Source organism: Aulonocara sp. 'chitande type north' Nkhata Bay, linkage group LG7 (assembly GCF_057382095.1).
Source record: "Aulonocara sp. 'chitande type north' Nkhata Bay isolate Kocher_YH1m ecotype deep benthic linkage group LG7, A_spYH_male_GT1.1, whole genome shotgun sequence".
Classification (NCBI taxonomy): Eukaryota; Metazoa; Chordata; class Actinopteri; order Cichliformes; family Cichlidae; genus Aulonocara; species Aulonocara sp. 'chitande type north' Nkhata Bay.
The window spans coordinates 63,549,096-63,570,691 of record NC_141350.1 but is presented as its reverse complement, the minus strand read 5'-3'; the positions used below and the strand labels follow the sequence as shown (position 1 = coordinate 63,570,691).

The 21,596-nt window shown below is 41.0% G+C and overlaps 1 protein-coding gene across 1 annotated transcript in view; it reads right to left on the bottom strand.

Moving 5' to 3' along the window:
• spon1b (spondin 1b) overlaps positions 1 to 19,064 on the bottom strand; it is a 123,912-nt gene extending 104,848 nt beyond the window's left edge. The window contains exons 1-2 of the mRNA XM_086301911.1: positions 18,524 to 19,064; positions 17,075 to 17,181 (exon numbers count right to left, since the gene is read on the bottom strand). Of these exons, the coding sequence (XP_086158037.1) occupies positions 17,075 to 17,181; positions 18,524 to 18,749 (333 nt within the window). The 5' untranslated portion in view covers positions 18,750 to 19,064. The remainder of the gene's footprint in view (positions 1 to 17,074; positions 17,182 to 18,523) is intronic.
• Between the last annotated feature and the right edge of the window lie 2,532 nt (positions 19,065 to 21,596).

The following is a 21,596-nucleotide window of genomic DNA, read 5'->3' as shown; positions in this document are numbered from 1 at the left end:
AGCTGGGAATAATCAACAAGACGAGACAAAGGTAAAACTGAACACACTCACATGAGACGCAGACCTTCACAATAAAACAGGAAACAAAACACACTTTACTAAGACAAAGACTAGACAGAGACAGACTTGAAATGACATATGAAACTAAACCCACATCTTAAACCCAGATAAACAGAACATGGAACTCTAATAATAGACATAAACATTACCATAACACGACAAGAGAACAAGAACACAATCCCTGATGCAAACTTAAATCAAAACACAATAAACTCAAAATACTGGGTCCAACGGACCCAGAACCGTGACAATTAACTGGTCAAAATCAACAGTTCTTCCGATTAATTGCTCCTTCCATAATCGTTTTTGTTTTTTTAACATATATTTCTACAGGGCTCTAGACTAACTTTTTGCCATGGGCGTACCGGTACGCCTAACTTAAAAAAGTTAGGCGTACCAGCACCAAAGTTAGGCGCACACAAATTTTATAATAATTTATATAATATAATGTGTTTTTCTGGATACACTGTGCTTTTTTAGCATTCAAAGATTGATGACACCGTGTCAGAGCACTGGCTATGAATTTCAGAAGGATCAGGCCTTAACTTAACAGAAAAGTTAGCAATAGTTCCTTTCTTATTACAGCTACATCCACTTCTGTCGGGCCTAGGCTGCTCACTAGGGCTGGGTATCATCACTGATTTCTATAATCCATTCGATTCCGGTTTTCAAAGTCCCGATTCGATTCAACTTAGCCTCATACAGTCAGAAATATTATAATTCTGATCATTTATCAGTTCTGACTTCATCAGAATTGTGAACATCACAGCAGATGCCTTTGTGTTAAAGTAACTGAGAATAAAACACAGAAAAACATGAAGGAGATTTTCCTGGTCTGGCTTTTTATAGCAGATAACCTTAAAATATTCTACAATGTTCTGCATATAAAGTTTAAATTTCTTCAGTATTGAACAACAGAAAAAACAAGCTTTCTTGTCCGAGGTCATTTAAGTGAAAAAAAGAAAAGAAAAAGACAGCAGCCGACAGCGCTGTAAACAACGGTAGACTGGTAGGCAATAAGCGAATGAATAATACAGAAAACAGAGATTGGAGACAGGAAACTGTTCTTGAAGTACAGAGAGACATAGGGAGAGAGCTAGCTGTGCATGAAGTGTGATTTTAATAGTCGTGGAAGCAAAACAGCAAAATTCATGAGGACATTGATCAAATGTGAAGCGCAGTTTGCTGCTTCTTTTGCTGCTGGCTCGGTGGATTTTGGTTGGAGAGACAAAACCTGCAGCTCAGAATCAGCGCAAAAAGACATAATCACAGCGCGGACCGGACGCATCAGAATCGCTAAGCTCCGACAGCGTGTCCATCTGCGGGCCGTCGGGTGAGAAAGCCGAGAAAGACAAAGTTGATTCTGATGAGTCGCTCCGCTCTGTGTTTACGTCTCTGTGTGGAATCCGTGTACCTGCTCTCATTTGCTGTTTGGTTGTTGTTGAAATGGTTTTGTGAGCTTTAATCTGAGAATCTGGCGTTTCTGGCAAAACACAGTTATATTTAAAAGTTGATTCAGGATTTAATGAATTGATATCGCTTTATTCAAGCTACTCACCTCCCACTTCCACCTGCACTTTCAACTGGACCACGGCCAATCAGAGAGGTCCCGCCCCTTACTATCTCTGATTGGTTTAGTCCACGATAGGGGCATAATGTGTGTCTGTTGTTGACCACAGGGAAGGTTGCAGATTTTTTTTTTTTTTTTTTTGCTACCCGAACATTTGGTCGCACAGGTGCAACCAAATATCTTTTTTAGTCGCACCACTAAAAATTGGTCGCACTCTAGAGCCCTGTTTCTAGTTAGAGAAATTTAAGAGGCTTATCCCTCAAAACTGTAAATACAAAAAGTTGCACAAAATAGTTTCCCACCACAGGAAATTTATTTTGAGTGTCGCCATAGTTTTATTTTTGAAATACACCAATTTTTATATACTGCAGGCAAAAAGAAAATAAATATTATAATGCAAATTTGCAAAAAAAAAAACAGCATATGCATCAAAATAAACTATTTCCAGCAGTGCAATATGAGTCCTAAGCATCCGAGAAACGACACAGAAAGTCATAAAATCAAACATAACTTTTAAAAACACCAGTACAGGCTCATAAGGCCCTGATGGTAAAAAACTACATTTCTGCAAAATGGCGTCAATTCCGGTTTCCAGGACATGGCGGACATGCAATAGTTCGCGCTGATGGACATAGGAAGTGTTACAAACAGCTGATCAGATCGGCAAAGCGTGTTTCTGGAATATTATGTTTTTGTTGCTGCAAGTGCTTTTTATGCAGTTTTTGCAAAGCTATATATGGAAGGAAACTGTGACTTAGGACAAGCTGATGGCATAACATGTAAGTACAACTCCTCCGGTTTCATATGCAAAAAAAAACTATTGCGCTAGCTTATGTGGTTGCACTGCTACCTGGATTTAAAAATAGTTACGCAAAACGGAGCGTGCCTCCTCCGACCGGCTTTAATCACTACTTTTTAGCCAACAGGCTTCAGTTCATCTCTAGATGGTTAAAACACACCTTCTTAGATGAACCCTGGATAGATGTTGAACAGGCACTATGTAATAATCTAGAGATTTCAGACCTACCATTTACCAGCTCAAACATCAAACAACATGAATGCTTTAAAAGCGTCAACATCAGCTCTTCTCTAACAGCATGGTGGGAGTTTCTAAAAATAACACTGTCAATTTTATTCCGCAACCTAGACATCCACATTACTCATACTCTCATCACACATACATATAGGGGCTTGGGGGTGGGTGCATTATACAGCATCCAGAGGATGGTCGGTGTATTCAAACCCCCCTCTGGCGCTGGTGCCCTACCCTTTAATTTTAAATGCATATAGACACTGAGGGTTTTCGGGAGGAGCCGTGCTGCTCTCTGGCAGGAAGCACCATGCCCTCCTGTGTTTTAAATGCACTTTAGAACAGCACGCAGCAACACTACATATGAGCAGGCGGAGGGAGGTTTGGGGTCTTCACTCACCCCCATTCTGTTAACCGTCGGGGCTGGGGGGCTGGGAGGAGGTGCTGGCCGTCGGATTGGGGCCTGGGATGCGGGGCCTCCCTGCTACTGCAGATAAGGAGGCAGTCTGCTTTTCTCCACCACAGAGAAAAGGGTTAAATCTCCTGGGTCCGGGTACCCCCACCCCCAGAGGGACAAACCATACCCGGACGTGGGATATAGAGTATGTTTGGGGAGTGTGAATGTGTGTACAGTGTCTATTTGTGTCTGTCTCCACGTCGGGTGAGTGCCGAGTATTTGTTTGTGTATATAGGGGTGGGAATGCACGTTTGTGTCTGCCTCTGGGCCTGAGGCCCGGTCCTCTCTGGCACAGCTGGCTGCCAGCAGAGCCCGCGGGCACGTCACTGCAACCCCCTCTGGCCTCTGCTCTGGGGCTGCTGGGTGACCTCTCGTTTGGGGCTCTCCTCAGCTCTTCCCAGGAGGGTGGCACGGTTGCCCCTCTGGTGGTCCTCCTTGGGTCCTCGCATTCTGGGGCCTCTGGATGTCTGGGGCCTGGATCTCCTCCATACCTGCTTCATGGCCTGCGGGACGGGGCTATGGCTCCCCACACTCCCTAGCAGATCGTTACACGGAGAAACCTTTTGAATACAAGTGTGCTGATCCACACAGGTGTGCACACAGGTGTACACACGGGTGTTCTCAGACACAAACTACACCTTTCTTGGCTGCTGCCTCAAAGCACATTGTGTGCTGTCAATCTTGCGTACTGCACAATAACATGTAATATTTAGTATCTGCTGTTATCTACTGTTAGCTAGTTTATTGTGATGGCTTTGTATTTATTATATTGCTCTTTTTGTTTGTTTTCTCTTCTGTTCTTTCTTATCTCCATACAGGTTATCCACGTGTTTTGCTTGTGTTTCTTTTTTTTTCTTCCCCACTTTCTCACCGTCTCTTCTCCCCTCTATTTTTCTTTCTCTCCCTCTCTTTCTTTCATTCTTTCTCCCTGTCCTATCCCCCAGTCATGTCTGTCCCATCTGTAACAACCGAAAATAAAATAAAATAAATACATAATTATAATAAAGGTCAATCAAATGGACCAATATGGCAAGGCCATGATGATCCAATTGGTAAATCCGCTTGGCATCTTTCTTGGCCTTCAGGCAACAATTCTGATGGCTAAAGATACAAAACAAAAAAACAAAACTATACTTACAGGACAGCCAGAACACAAGAATACGCTTATAGTATAAGTTGATGCACAGAACGAGAGGTCTCATCTTCATCACACGGCAAGAAAAATGAAATGTTTCATGTATTATATGATGGTGAAAACAGAGTGTAAATTTAGTTTTAATATGATTTGTTTTACCATTTATGCTTAATCTTAAGACAATATCAGAAGCAGTTTTGATGACATTGACAATTGCTGCTTTTTGCTACTCGGAATCACAGAAATGACACCAGTTTGGGCTGAAAGCAAAGTTGTGGGAAAGCAGACAATTTGAGAGTTTTGGCTTTGGATAATAACAAACTTGTGTATTCATGACATGTCTAGCACAGTCCCTTCGGTACTTGGACCTTGTCAGACATTTTAATAGACTAAACACACACAAAAAACAAAAGCACACATCCACACATGACCTCTGACCTAGTAGCTAGCATTCTACAGCTGCTTCGCCTCAACAATAACAATGACCTAACACCCAGTCCCAAAGTCCTGAGGACAAAAAGAGGGAGACAAGAGTCACAGACTCTCTTCTTCATTGGGTTGAGAGAAAGGCAGAGTTTTTTGACAGAGGAATCTAAACATATATTAAGAATAACGAGGTGGATTCAAAACAGAACATGTACAAGGATGGCGCAAAGATGCAGTCTAGACATGAGGAAAACTCTGCTTAATTTCTGTAACAGTGCTGGTGAACATTTAACATTGAGAGAAAGAGCACAACAGTGCTACAGAGTGTGTGATCCTCCTCATGTTATATCAGATTGGTTTGCCTATCAGACAGCACTGCAGTCTGTTTACAATAGACGCACAATTCACTTTCCACAATGTTTAGGAGTTATTGATGGGAATTTTTGTCCTTTCGTTCAGAAGCTGCATAGACTTCCGAACAGAGGTCAGGATTCTGTGCAGGCCAGTAGAGTTCTTCTAGACTAAACTCACTCATCCATGTCTTTATGGACCTTGTTTTGTGCACTGGTGCGCCGTCCTGTTGGAACAGGAAGGGTCCATCCCCAAACTGTTCACACAAAGTTGGAAGGAGGCGATTTTCCAAACTGTCTAAGTATGCTGAAGCGAGTTCTTAAGAGTTCCTTTCACTTGAACTAGGAGGCTGCTACTTCGTGGCTGAGTTGCTGTCTTTCCACTTTCTTATAATACCACTAACAGTTGAATGTGGAATATTTAGTAGTGAGGAAATTTCATAACTGGGTTATAAAAGGTATCATCCTATCTGCCGGAATTCACTGAGCTCCTGAGAGCGACCAATTCTTTTACAAATGTTTGTAGAAGCAGTCTGCATGCCTAATCACTTCCACTGGGACACCAGAATTCAATCATTTGGGTGGGTGAGTCAATACTTTTGGCATATAGTGTACATTATAGGTTAAAACATATCCCATGCATATTTAAGACAGTTACGTCTTAACCCAACCCAAAACAAGTCAAGATAGATATTTCAGATTGTCAAAGTGAACACAGGGAAGACCCAGTCCAAATTTAGGTAAGGAAAAAGCACCTGGGTCAAGAAAGTTAATTTCCATGTCAAGACAGAATTTTCAGGCCAAGGTCAACTGTAACTCATAATGGCAGTTCTCGACTGCTCTCTGTCTGAAGAGTGAGTGAACTTGCTAACTCTGCAGAGTAAAGTGAAGACTGCCTTCAGATACTTAATTTGCATGTAAATGCACATGCTCTAATTATAAGGGGAACTTGTCCCTGCTTGCCTTCTACTTTAGTGGTGTAAGTGAAAACAAGATGCTAAAATCATAGTTGGACAAAGGATGGCTGTGGTGCTACCCGAGATCTATGTCAGAAAGACAAGAATACAGTTTTCTCATTTCTAAATGTGAATCTTCAAGTTGACTTTAAAGGTTGATCCACAGAAATGACATCATTCACTGTTTCTCAAGTTGGAAACTGTAGCACTTTAACTTCATTTTATCCAGGCTGAAATACAACTTTCAGAGCATTTAATATCCAGCATGACTACCTTGCAAACTTTTCAAAACACTCATTCCACCATTGATCTATTCAGCGTTTACACTGCATAATGAGCCTTTTATTATGGCCTAAAGAACAGATCAAAAATGAATGCATCACAGCAGTGCTTATTTTCAGAACAGTGCTGTCATGTTGACCCAGCGCTTTACTCAGCATCACGGTCATGTCTTGTTTTGTTTTTTTTATTTAATACTTAAAAAAAAATTAATTCTAACCAGACAGTTTGTTAAGTTGATGCTTTTAACTGTTTGTAAAACATATATATAATCAGCCAATCACATGGCAGCAACTCTGTACATTGAAGGGGAAGAAAGGTGATTTAAGTGACTTTGAACATCGTTGGTCTCAGACAGACTTCTCTGAGTATTTGAGTATTTCAGAAACTACTGACATACTGAGATTTTCCCATGCTACCATTTCTAGAGTTTACAGAGAACAGTCTGAAAAGGAGAAAATGCCCAGTGACTGCAGGTCTTTAGGCTAAAATACCTTCACGATGTTAGAGGTCAGGAGAATGGTCAAACTGCTTTACGCTGATAGGAAGGCAACAGTAAGACAAATAAACCCTGGTTACAGATGAGTTATACAGAAGACCATCTCTGCATGCACAACACATCAAATCTTGAAGCAGACGAACTACAGCGTTGGATGCCACGCCTGTCGGGTAAAAACAGGATACTGAGGCTACAATTTGAAAAAGCTGACCAGATTTGGACAACAAAAAATTGGAAACATTTTGCCTGGTATGATGAGCCTCAAGTTCTGCTGCCACATTTGGATTGTAAGGTCAAAAATTGACATAAATAACATAAAACCGTGGCTCCATCCTGCCCTGTATTAACAGTTCTGGCCGGAGGTGATGCTCAGTTGGTAACCCTTGTACCAGATGAGCATTGTTTAAAGATGACAGTATTGTTGTTGACCATGTGCATCCTTTTATGATCACAGTGTGCCCATCACCTGATTGCTACGTCCAGCGTGATAATATGCCATGTAACAAAGTCCAAACCTGATAAAGAACAGTTGGGACTGGTGGACCAGCAGATTCACATCATGGTAATGGAGTTGAAAAACATGCAGCAACTGTGGGATACGATCATGTCAATATGAAGTGCTATGCTAAAAAAGGGCAAGTCCCAAGTCTGGAAAAGGACACAGTTAAGAGAGATAAATGAAATGCCACTTCAAGATAATCTAATGTTAGAAGTCAAGAAGGTTAAGGTCACAAGTAAAGACTCCAGTCTGAAACACTGGCTTTAAAGTCACTGCACGAAAAACAGTCTGAAGACAGGCGAGTCTTAAATTAAGACAAGTATGCAAATCTGCAACTGCACTAATCGCAGTGAGGCTTTAAGTCCAGACAATAAAATCCCCATTACGGACAGCCTTGTAGAAGAACAACTACTTACACAGTGGTGATATTTCTGTCATGACTATTCTGTAAACAGTAAAGCTACTAAAAAAGTCAGACACATTGAATGTTCAACCCATATTGTTCAATCACCCAAAATGTGCAAGCAATGGAAAGACCCTGAAAGAACGAGTGAATGCGTGTGAGAAGACTCGCAAAGCAGCATTTATTTTCACTGCACACCCCGATGTCTACGAGTGTCCACGCCACGGTTTGTCTGTCTCAATCTCGCTCTCTCAATCTCTTGCTCCATGTTGAGACAGTAAACACAGATGCTTCAGAGTCCCTGCACAAGCAAACGCAGAACTGTGCTTACACACACACACACACACGGTTGGTGTGTGCACAGACTTTGCAAGTTAGTAATTAAATGCAAAGCAGTTACAAAGGAATGAATACAGTTAAAACCTTTGGGACTTGAGTGCAAAGATAAAACTTTTCAGAGGAAAAACATAAGCAGACAGAAAGATAGATTGAAATGTCACGTCAACACTTGAAGACGAGCTTATTTCAGAAAGTAACAAAGTTCTCTTGTCTTGATGAAGACCTTGGAGGCACCGACATTTTGCCTTGAGCTTTCCATCAATCAAAGCTGTGCTATTACTGCAGAACACCGCCGAGATCTTGGGGCTATCACCAATATTGCATCATATTACATTTTTTGTCTGAGCCACCCAACCAAGGGAGAAGTGTCACAAATCCAAACAGCTACTCTGTAAAAGAAAAAGAAAAAAATCAGACATATGTGTGTGTGTGTGTGTGTGTGTGTGTGGCTCTATTTCCTAGCAAATGGAGCCAATTCTGTGGCTTTTGGCATTCAATTGCACAAAATAACGCTGAAAAAGAGGGAGTGCATTGTTCATTGGGTCTATTTCATATAAAAAAAAAGCCCCAAAGCTCTTTTTAAAATCTCCTTCTTTTACAGTGATATCCACATTTATAGAGCACTAATGGTTTGCGGGGGTCATTTCAGAGAAACTCTTAAAACCGTTTTGCTGTCACAAAGATCAGACCAAAGAGTCTTCATCTCTTGTTTGTGTTCATGCACACTAGAAATGGTCTGCCAGGTTTTTTATGAAGTCTCAAATGATTTGCTTCCTGCCCTTCTTTCAGTTTGTTGTGTTCTCTTTTCTCACATTATTGACATGTGGTGATAAAAGCGCTGAAAACATCAGACAAGTCTGTCACCTTGACAAAACAGCATATTTAGGGGGCACACTTAATGACTGACCCACAGTAAAAAGACTTTGTATGACAGAAAACTGTTTTTAACCTGTTTCTCAAACTTAATTATATAGTCACTGACTTTTCGATCTCTACAAATATACATTTGCATATCAATGTGCAGAATCTGTAGGCAGCAGGCAAAATCCCGGTACTGCAAGCTTTCTGGGTACTCTCTATATGAAATCATGGGCCTTAATGCAACCACAAAAACCCTTGGCTTTAATATCACAGTAGATTTTGAAGAATGTATTTGCATTGTTACAGTCAGGCTGTAAACAATGACCGGCACACAAACAGGAAGTCTTGACCTGGATGCTTTGATGATGTTAGATATCAAATATCTGAATATGTGATAGTTACACAGGAAGACTCATTGCTTCTGGTGACAGCACTCAGTGACAAGTCATCAGATGATAACCAATGGGTTACCAGATTGCTGGCTTCGCTTCCATGGTAACCAGCTGTTTCATTCTGTGTATGCGTGAATCTGGAGAAGTTAAAACCAACAAAAATAACTAAATAAATACATTTAAAAACAGAACATTAGACTTTTTCAGTAAGTTACCTTTATCTATCAGTCAGTAAGCAGCTGACCTTAGTTTTAGTCAAACAAAATCTCTGGTACAATGAACATTAAGCATATATAAACAGTTCAAATGGGAGGAACATAAAAGGTGAATAACTGTATGAAAGGTTACTGGTTTATTCCAAATGGCAGAAAGCCTCGCCTAGAGTCCACGGTAGCAATTTAACTTGAATAATACCTTATCCAGTCATTTTTCTAACAGATAAACATGTTTAATATGCATATTCATTGGGTCCCTTTGTGTATGTATGCATGTGCCTGTCTTCCAACCTCTTTTGGCCCACAGAGATTGTTTAGGCTATTGCCAGCACGAAACAGCATGAACAAACTATACAGGCTCCTGCACAGACCCAAAGTGAGTCACAGAGAGTGGAGACCACTGCAGTCACCCTCGATCACTTTTTCCTTCCAAACACTAAAAATGAAGTGATGATAATTTCCGTGACAGCAAACAGTGGCAATTAGTTTTTCCTCCATCCATCCATCCATTCGCTTCCGCTTATCCTTTTTCAGGGTCGCGGGGGGCGCTGGAGCCTATCCCAGCTGTCATAGGGCGAAAGGCGGGGTACACCCTGGACAGGTCGCCAGTCTGTCGCAGGGCTAAAGTTTTTCCTTTTGCAAGTAATTTTGCCTGAGCTATTATTCCAGTAATGTAGATTAAACCACAATTTCACACAATACTGTGTTATTAGGAATTTGTCAAGTGGGAGGAAATCTTTGGATCCTAATTTGGTCTTCATTTTTGGAGCTTCGTTGTGCTATTTTTTGCACACAACTTCCCAGCGATCGACCGTCAGTCAAACAGTGTAATTAGTATAATGTCAGAGGGCGAAACTTTACTTCAAAAGAAGAAGAAGAGTTTAATTGCAAGACCTGGTACCTCTATTTTGTGTTCCATCAAACAAGCTATTCACTGGTTGTTTTGCAGTGGTGTTGCTGCAGTAGTGTTTTCTATTACTGGTTTTGGGGTCCAATATGTTTTTCTGGTTTATCAGCAAATAAAATTTCAAAAACAACCAATGTATCAATAAGGAAATATTACCAGTTTGGTAATTGCTTATAACAAAAATCTAAGCATGAGCACATAATATTTTGATTTAGGTAATAAAAATTAAAAATAGCGCTTTGGGTGTGCATATGTTAGAGGACAGTGATGTATGTTTTTTCTCTTTTAGGCTACTTTTCTCTTGTATTGTATCCTGAACACTGAAATATCCATCACAAAGCTTCTAATATGAAGTGTTTTTGATGTTTGAACCTGTTTGAATAACATCGTTCACTAAATGTAATTTGGGAGTTTGTAGAAACATTAGTGGATCTCCTGTTTGTTGCCCATAGCTGGCTGTGAATCAGATTATTGCCTTTGATTTTAATACATACCTGCAGCATTACACACCATCCATAAACAAAGAGTGATATGTGCATTTGCAATAAAATCTTTTACGCCGGATGGATCAGAATCTGAAGGTAAATAATCCTGTGTTCTCTACGTTTTAAACATGTCAGCTGTTAAACAGACTCCATATTTATTTGTCGGGAACGTTTGTAATAAAGCAGACACACTCTTGATGAATCCTATGTTCCATGTGAGCTGTCAGTTTTCATCTTCAGAATAGCCGCAGGACCCATACAGTCCCGTCAACGGCTGACTGTTAGCACTGTTGCCTCTCAGTAATGGCTCATTGGTCGTGGGTCCAAATCTAGGCTGGGTCCTTTCTGTATGTTCAGCTTCCTCCCAAAGACATGCATGAGGGTTAGGTTAGCTGGTGAGTCTAAATGGTTGTCTGCCAATATGAGCCCTGCAACATATGGTGCCTTTGCAGGGTATACCCCGCCTTCCTCTTAGTGCTTAAAATCTGATACTTTGTTACTTTTAATTTTACCAAATAATAATATGTGCCTGTGTTTTCAGTAGATTAGCTGCCCCCTCATCAGGGCTGCTTGTTGGTGACACATCAGATTTGTGCATTTCTTGATCGATGACATTAGTCATTGAAATGAACTGACACATCTTAAAATTTTCAATTATCTGTTGTGCATTGTAAGTCTGACTCCTGGCAATGCCATCTCTAGTTGTTCTTATAAGAGTGATGGTTGTGAGGAACCAAGTATGAGATCAGTTCTTTTTTTTTGAAGATTAACCTACTGGGAACCAGTTTTCTGTTGTTTAAGTTTAATCAGTGATGGAGCTGTAATTACTTATGCCAAATAAATATTTCCTGCAGACAGATATTTAAAATTCACATTCATTGCAGCAGAATAAAGTTATCAGACACCAAAGTGCAGCAAATGCTCTTGCTCAGTATTTGGGTATTGCTTGAATAACCATAATGTTAGATTAAACTGCGATGCAGATTTGCATAACGATCATTTATTTATATGTTTTGGATGGCTATAAAATGCCCTAAAATGATATGTCACCTACTTCTGAGAATTCATTTTGTCAGACACTCGAAGAGCTAGAACTGAATCCCCAAAGAATCAAAGAGGCCTGTACTCATTGTCTTGATGCATAATGTATTTAATAAGTCTTAATCAGAGCAGCGCGCATTATTTATGCAAACCTCAAGCATCTGAAGCAACCAGCTTGCCAGGCATAATAAATAGAAGTTGTGTAAACTCTTGGAAGTTCCTTGAAGTCAATAAACACACAGTTGTCCTTGTAATCTTCTGCCCATCAGAAAACAGAGACGGGCTGTTAGAGGCGGTGCTTGGGCTTTGGGTGCTAACAGAAGCAATAATTACTGCAGGATTACTTTAGAGGGTGATTACACTACATATCAGGTCACCATCATTCCAACCCTGCACACATCCTTCACACCCTTTTCTTTATAGCTCTCCAAGTTCTACTTGGCTTGTGTAATTGCCTCTGTCTCAAGCCTATGGCTTTAAACGGATTGAGTTTGTTTATCCCCAGCTAAACTCAGAACCCCGGATAATCTGTGCAAGAAAAAAAGAAGAAGATAATATCTCCCGTCTGCTCAACGCTTCGCTTATCCAAACAAGCTCCGTTTGTCTCCCTGAGCAATAACACATTGCTGGCCTAGATAAATATGACCCACGTCCCACAGTAACACAAGGAGGGCTGGGAAAAACACACACGCAGTCCCACTCTTATACCCGTATGCCCATTCAGCGCATGTATAAGCACAAAGGCACACATTTCAGAGCAGACAATGAGTGCCGGGTGAGTGCGATACTGAGTCTCCCTCACAGATGCACACTGGCAGCACATGTTCTCCAAGGTCTGACACATTAAGGCAGAAGTCTTTTAATGGTAGTAATGGGGACAAAGAGAAGATTATTGCTTAAGCAAAAAAACTATGAGCAGCAGCTCTCAGTTGTGGTGTTTTAGTGAAGCAGCAGGCGGGCACATTCCAGGACAGCTGCCAGAGACAACGGAGCACCGGAGAGCAAGGAGAGAGAACAGCCATACAGGGAAACACAACTGTGTTCATTTGGCTTCTCTTTCTATGCGCAATAACAATCATGACTTTGCAGAACTAGCAGCATAATTAACTTGAGGAAAATAAAGTTTCAGGCATTGTTGTGCATAACTCATTTCAAGTATTATTATGTAAACCTCAATGATAAAGAGAAGCCTGGCTTGATGGATTTAGGTCATTTAGATAAAAAGCCAGACTCACTGTCATGCTGCATCTTCTCTTATCGACCCACTATTATAAAATGGGACACAAAGAACAGCGTATTTAATGAATGAAGTCATCTTAATAAGTTGTTTCTGTTACCAAGTGAATCCAAAGTAAAGTTTGCATTTCGATAATCAAGTGAACTATGCTAGGTATCCGTTTTTCAACCCCCACATTAACTTTTCAGAACTTTTCCAAACCAAGCAGTCTTGACAAGGTTTTGACAAGAGCTTATCTCATTGGTCCTTAATCATTTCCCACATTTTTGGGAAAAGTGGAAATCACAACTGTCAATTAAAGAACAAAGAGAATCTGATGGATTCTACCAATATGTATCAAACAGATTGCAAAGGCAGATTGTCAACTTTAATTCAGTTCAAGCTCAGCCCACACTGTTCCAGTTTCTGCTCTCTGCCTACTCCCTGGTATCAGCTTCACTCCAGACTCTGCTGGGACTCTGAGGTTGAGACAGGGAGGTGCAAGGAGCAGAAATCACACAGAAGTTTGAACTGTTTAAACCAAAAAGCTAGTTAGCTGAACTGCATGACTGCCCAACTGAATTAGATGTCACCGAATGTCCTTCATCTGAATTCAGACAAAACCAAGGTCCTATTGGGAGCGACCAAACAATGTGGGGTGTTTCTGGAATCTTTGTTTTCCTACAGTGAGCTAGAAAGAAAAATCCACATTTATAAAGTTTACTTTTTCTGCCTTAAGAGGTTTTCACAACACTTTCATCCTCAAGAACTCAATTTTTCAGACCAGCACACAGCTAGTTTCAACAGTTGGTGTTTTTCTCTTTCGTGTTCAATGTTTTTAATGGATGACTTTTTTGGGGGTGTGTGTTGTTGTTTATCCTCTGGCTGCTGTTTGTCATTTATCATTTGCAAAGAATGTTCATTAAAAATGTTCTTGTTTGAGAAGTTGGAGAACAAACCTAGAGGCAACTCTGCTGCAGGAGGCAAAGACAGGCATGTGAGACTTCACACTATATAGAATTACCAGAGCAAAAGCAGCCCAGTAAATGAACCAATGAACCAGTAAACAAATATATTAAGTATCAGTTCAATCTCTCCCTATCTTTTAGTCTCTGCGGGCAGAACAAATGACTGTGAATTAACAATTCACCTGAAGAATGTTGGAAAAAACGGATATTTCAGCAAAGCCTGGACATTTTTATGCATTTCTTTAAAAAGATGCTTTAAAAGAAAACTAATGTCACAACATGGATTTATTTAAAAGTACATTTAAAGTTTGTCTATAAAAAAATATAGAAATACAAATGGAATAATGTTCAGAATCACCTGTGTTTGGGACCCACCACAGTGTGCAGTGTGCAACCAAGAACCCAGGTTGCATGTGGGGGATGAACTGATAAGTGAAATTTTTATGTCTAGGTTTAATTATTTGTATTTTTTAGCACCTTGAAGTGCATCTGCAGTATAAGAAATAAAGGTGTTTTTTTTCTTCTCTTGAATCCTTTTGTCAGGGCCAGCCCCACTGATGGGGTGCAGAAACACCGCAGGTGAGGCTTGGACAAACAGGTGGAAAATATAAAGTAAAGGTAAGGTGAAGGATTTTTTTTCTTAGAAAATAAACAGGCAAGGATTTCCTGACCGTTATTCAAGTAAAGTTCAACTTGAAACCGTCTTTTGTTGTTGTTTGATGTGAACTTTTTTGGGTGTTGAAGTGAGGCAAGCTGGAAAAAGTGAGTGTCTTTAAATGAAGAACGGCAAATACGGCTCGTTTCAGACAAAGAGTGAACTAAGGGGCTGCACCAAGATGCTAACCCCAACTCGTCGCGGCAGATGGCCCCGCCCCTCCCTGAGCCTGGTTCTGCCAAAGGTTTCTTCCCACTGTCGCCAAAGTGCTTGCTCATAGGGGGTCATATGATTGCTTTACAATATAAAGCGCCTTGAGGCGACTGTTGTTGTGATTTGACACTGTATAAATAAAATTGTATTTAATTTAATTATATCCCAATTCATAAGAATTATTTTGGATTGTGATTCATGCAAAGCTACTGAGATAGCAGACAGCGTTAAGATTATTATAACAATCCTAAACACTGTATTTAGCTGAAGCATTATGTAGCCCTTAGTGATGTTTAGGAAGTTTAAAGACTGCCTCGCATACATCCATCTTTATTAGCACATTTGGTCGCCTGTGTCGCTGATTTGCTTATTCATTGCAATGACAAATGTTAATGTACAATAAAGCTGTCAGTAAATACTAGAAATTCAATCACAGAAACAAAATTTTCCAAAAAAATGCATTTGAATGTGAAACTTAAATACATTTTTAAAAAGAGCACAACCAACAGACCTCTGTTTTCCAAGTTCAACAGAATGAGAAGCTGGGATTCCACCAGAGAAGCTGTTAGACCCACCTCTGTAGGGGGGTTAACAACCGATAGCCCACCATAAGGCATACTGTGTGTGTCAAAACCAGAACAACATAGGTCAAGCTTTTGCTGACTCAGTTTTCATATACACCGCTGCCAGAGCAGAGAAAGCGGTGACTGATTCAGCGTACCATAATTGGTAGTGGATGAATATCAGCGGAACAAGTTAAGGCAAACTGTGTTAAGTCATAGCACTTGCCTGAAACTTACTGTTTTAATTTTACTTGTGAAGGTCTTTAGTTCTACTAACTTTCGAGGCTCTTTCAGCCTGTTAGGCTGCATAAATAACAGTTAAAGGCTGTAGTAATCTAATTACATACATGAGCTAGTTTGTCAGCTTGTGCCTAAAAAACAGAAAACTCTCTGGTGATTAGGCCTGATGGGCAGATGGAGGCGGTGGTGGTGGAGTGGTCAGGAGTCACAATATTCTAATGGTTTGATTTTGTAGTGTGAAACCAGCAGCAGGAATAAGCATCGCACCACCCACATACTTGTTTTCATTTCAGTCACCGTCTGATAGCAGCTCAAAAAAAAGCCACTTTTAAAAACATTGCTCTCCTTGTGGTCAAACTCTCCTCGGGGTGTCTTTAATTAGTGTGTTTTGAAGTAAATAAGACAAATGCTGAAAAAAAGAGAGAGAAGTCGTTCCGCACAGTGTTACGGATTTAAGATAACTGCTTCAAACGTGGGAAAGTTCATTAATGATTGGCTGTCCAGATTCCAACTTTCACTCTTTCTACTGGGATCATCGGGTTTCCACTAAGCTGTTTAACCAAAGCCATGGAGGTCCAGCAAACACAGATGTTCCTAGCATGATTGAAATGGAAGCTTGTGGTTTAGGACAAAGAGACTGATAAATAACTGACACTCACTGGCTAAAACAAGTAGTTAAACCTTCTCAGTCCTCTCTTTAAACCCATGGTTACATGAAAGCGGCCTCTCGCTCATGTTTGGTAAGAGTCTGGTTAGGATCAGCATGTTGAAACACAGCTACAGATGTGTGTTCCTGTTTACACTGAGCAGGAGGTAATTGAGGAAGTCTGGCCCTCTCTTCAGGAGCTCTCTGCCGCTCAGTGGGAGTTGTGTTACTACTGAACCAAACATTTCACATCTCGCTCTCTTAACTCTCCTTGTTTATCTCTTTTCTCTCCGTCCCTATATGCCTCTTTCTCTCCTCCTCTGCCTTCCCCTTCTTCCGCTGAAAGAAATATCTGCTATTTAGCAGGGAATGATGCCATGTCTGCCTCACCCTGAAAGAGCTGCACCAAAGCGGTAGCAAGAATCTCTTTCTTTTTCCACCACAACAGCTTTCTAGCTTCATCCAGGGAAGCTGTGTTGCATCTGTCAGCAATACCTCCTTTAACCTCCGTACCAGAAGACAGCAGGGAGCAGCTAAGTCGACTCCCATGTGCATTAAAGCATACAAATGAGTTCATCTTTTGGGAACTTTCCCAAGGAGCAAAGAGCACATTCGGTATGCAGCGATCCCACCTCCTTCCTCCTTCTCTCCACACCTGCTTAGCCTTACCTGGAACTGGCCGGTGTAGTCGTCATCTGTGGTGCCCTCTCTGCCCTCTTTCAGTGCGATGAGAGTGAAGCCTCTGAAATAAGCAGGGCTGGTTGCCAGGAGGACCACTGTAAAAGATGTGTGCATTGAAACTCAACAATAACACAAAAGAGGCGTTTACATTGTTACATCAGGGTCTTGCTGTTACAGAGGGTCACCCAGGGAAACATGTGAAAGCAGCACTCCTTTGAGTATTGGACTGATGTGGAAGAGTGAGGGATATAAATACTAGTTTAGCATCTCACAGCAGAATAAAAAAAGACTATAAAACTATAAATCTTTTTGGAGTTTTGTGTGGGGAACAGGTCAGGAACAGGAGCCAGATAATGAGATGTGGGTGAAATTTTATTTGGCTCACTGTGTTAAGTCATAGCACTTGCCTGAAACTTACTGTTTTAATTTTACTTGTGAAGGTCTTTAGTTCTACTAACTTTCGAGGCTCTTTCAGCCTTGACTTTCATACTATTTGTCTTAAATTTGCTCCTGGCGCTGAGGAGAAGTGTCAATATTATCAGCTTTATCTGTTTGGTTTTTTTAGTCAACTTATTTCCTACTTAAGCACCATGAAGGCTGGGGGATATTTCTTCTTTGGTGGTGTCCTTCATAGGACCCTGATAGCTGATTAAAATTTAGACATGGATTGCTGAAATGTGGTGTCACAGCCAAAAACATTGCATGATCAGGGGTATGATCACAGCAGGGAGATTTTAAAACAAGGTGACCTTTTTTTTCTTTTCTTTTTTTACAATCCGTGTTTTAAATGCCTGCAGCAAAACTGCAGCACATCAGGTCACATCCAACACTCTTCCACTGGACTCATTTCAATTTTTAGAAAAAAAAGAAGCTTTGTACTTAAAACATGCCAGTGAATTGTGATTACAATTGATTAGTGATTCTTCTAAACTCATCAACAATCTCTGTGCCACAGGCCAAAGAGGCCTTTTTTGAAACGTGCTCATATTCATCTGATAGGAGGAGTTTAAATTTGTAGGGGTCAGCTTAATTGGAGCCAGATCTGTGTGAGTCTTCCTGTGGATACTTGTATGTTAGTGTGTGTTTGCGTCCATTTCCTGGCAACGAGAGAAGAGGAAGTGAATATAGGTCAGACATTATAACTCTAAGTATCCTTATCAAACCAGTACTCTCCCAGAAGGGGCCAGAGGAAGCAGACTGGGTTTGGAAAATTGCGTCCTTCAGGCTACAATTTTCTAATAAAATGTGATTGCTGTGGTTATTACCTTGATGCCAGTGAGAACATGTGATTACACATAGTTGTGGTTTTGGAAGTGAAACACAGCAGAAATTGAAAAGTACACGTGCCTCTGTTTCAACTTGGCAAACAATCCACTTGCTAAATTTTCTGAGGATTGCGCGCTAATTGCGCAAAGTGTCAAAACAAGCCAACTCTACCTCTGTAAGTGCTGCCAGGCCGGTAGGTATCCGGGTCTCCCTCCACTCTGAGCCTGAACTCATGGTGCCCATCCCTCCGGGTCCCGTGGGTCTGCGCCCGGAGGATCCGCCCGCAGTACCCGTCCGACCTCCCTCCGAAGGGCTCCTCCACGAACGCGATGGCGTTGCACACAAAACTCGAGACGAAATAGTACTGCAAAAGCAGCAGATGCAGATACATCCCCATCTCGGAACTGCAGCCCGGAGATGGAGCGTACGCTGGCAGTTCAATCAAAACAATACACAACCCAGCAGGGGAAAGGCGAAACAGCGGACAGAAGAACAGTTCCTGCCCCCTCCCCCGGGAACTCCCACTGAACTACGGCAGCGTCACAGTCAGTGGTAAAGGTGAAGAGAAGGAGACGAGTCCATCCTGAAGTGAGGAGAGCGCGCGTCTGGGGCGCACCACGGTAAAGCGGTCCTGAGAGGGGAGAGTGAATGAAGAGCTGCTGCCGCTGCTGCTGTTCCTAAATCAGTCAGTGGTGCTGATAGAGAGACTGAAAGCAGACTTGAAGGACTTGAGGGAAAGTCCAAACGGTAGCTTAATGAGGACCGTTTACCTCCCACCCTCCTTCCTCCGTTCGCCTGAAATACGCACAGTAAAACTCAGTCTGTGTGGTTCTCGTGGGGGAAATTACAAATGTTTTGCCTGGTGGTCTAATGTAAAAACAGATTTTAAACACTCTTAAAGACACCAGGAAGTCGTTACAACCGTAAAAGTCTAGTTACTTGCAAAGTGAAGCAGGAACAGACCTGTGAGTCTTTTTCCTGAAATGCTATGCGCATTTTATCCACATTGGCCCAATGTGAGCGATATCATTTGCTTCTTTCATGTACTTTGTGTATTTGTCCATTTGCCTGTAGTTTAATATGAATGACACATGTGACACATAAACACAACATTAAAGTCTCTGAAGCTTGACCGTCAGACAACAATGAACCGTAAAAATGCGTAAGTGATCGTTTCAATTGCGTCATTCTCATCATAATTTATTTCACTGTTTTATTCCATCTTTCCCCCTCACACATCTAGTTCGTGTAAAGCACCAATTCATCTCCCCTTGCATCTACAAACACACTAACCACAACCGCTTTCTAATTATTTATGGAAGCCAGTCAGTTAAACCGGGAGGCAGCTTGTTCCGTCCAGCAGGTGACGCCAAAGTATCTTTGCGCCTTAAGCTACTTGGTAAACTTGTCACTCTTCTCATCACCGCACTTTTCTTCCATCTCGTCAAGTTTTATTATAGTATGGAGAAAAGTATGAGGGATTATGGAAATGCGGCGGGGTGTGGGTTTTAGGGCTCATATTAAATGTGTAGTTTGGACTCAGCTGAAGCAAGAAGTTTAAGTTAGATGATATTTTGATCCATTTCCCTTTTTTTTTTTTTTATCTTGTTCCTTTATGACATTTTACAGCCCTCATTTTATTCTGTCTGACATATAAAGCAACTCTGAGTAACTTTAATTTCTGCTTTTATTTAACCGATATCATCAATGACAGCTTTTTGGGAGAACAAATGTACGCGTGGGTGTGTGTTTAAATAATAGATGACACACAGAATTGAGCTGGACAAAATAAACTTGTACTGAACTTGCATGCAATTATAATTGACATGTTGTATCTGCATGCCAAATATGTGTGCATGTGTTCATACCTAGGGAGTATTACCTAACTCAGAGTAGAGCTGGAAATAGTTCAATTAAACGGTATTGCCTGTGATAGAGCCCATCTGGAGGTACTCTGCTTTATAAGCTATCTGACGGATGTCTGACGTCTGTAGCAAAGCTTTGACCAAGATGTGGAGTCCGAACAACTCATCAGCCTCTCAGAATGAAAACAGCCTGCTTGTATGCTAGCCAGAAACATTCCTGCAGTGAAACAAAGCTTTTCAGGAGAGAGTATTGGTGTAAAATGTCCTAGTCTGGTCCTCTGGAACATGTTTTTCTTAATACTGTAGAATAGCAAGAAGCAGTTTAATCTCATTAAGTATTTACATTAAATGTGGTTATGCAAGTTTTACCAGTGAAGTCAGAAGAATTCAGCAGAGTAGTAGTATGAAATGAGTTCCTTTGTCTCCTGACTATAAGTTAATACGAGAGTGTAAAATATCTCCTTTGTGTAAAAAGTCCTGTAGCCACTGCATCTGTCTTGTCTAGTCAATCTGCCTGCCTAAATAAGACTTGCATGAAGGTAATAAGGTTCTAATGCAGGAAGTATAGGCCAAAAGGGTGTATTAAATATGAAAATTGCACTGATCTTAGAGTGTGGAAGTCATTTCCTCTAATGGACCATAAAGATTCTAAAAAAGCTCTTGATATCATGCTCAAGTGTGTAATAGAATTTCTAATCATTTTACAAAGCTTTTTTTCTGCACATAGAAAGCATTTTCTTTATTTAATTCAATTCATTTCAATTGTATTTATATAGCACTAAATCCCAACAGTTGCCTCAGGGCGCTTTATAGTGTAAAGAAAAGGACCTACAATAATCCAAAAAAAACTAGAGAAAACCCCCCCAAATCATTTGACCCCCTGTGACAAAGCGTATTGGCGACAGTGGGAAGGAAAAACTCCCTTTAAACAGGAAGAAACCTCAGGCAGAACAGGCTCAGAGAGGGTCAGCCGTCTGCCGCAATTGGTTGGGGTGAAGGGAAGAAGATAGGACAAAGACACGCTGTGGAAGAGAGCCAGATAAATAATGACCAACGATTAAATGCAGATGAACAGAATCAACCTTTTGGGATAAACACATAGTGAGTGAACAAAAAAGGTGAGTAAAAAAGAAACACTGATTGCATTATAGGACGCCTCTTGCAGCCTAGGCCCAATGCAGCGTAAGTAAGGGAAGAATCTCTAAATTTACAAATATCAATAAGGAAAGTTGTAAGCCTAATATTAAAAGTTGAGAAGGTGTCTCCTGAATCCAAACTGGGAGCTGGTCCCACAGAAAACAGGTCTGGAAGCTGAAGGCTCTGCCTCCCATGTAGGAACCACAAGTAAAACAACAGTCTGAGAGCAAAGTACTGGACTA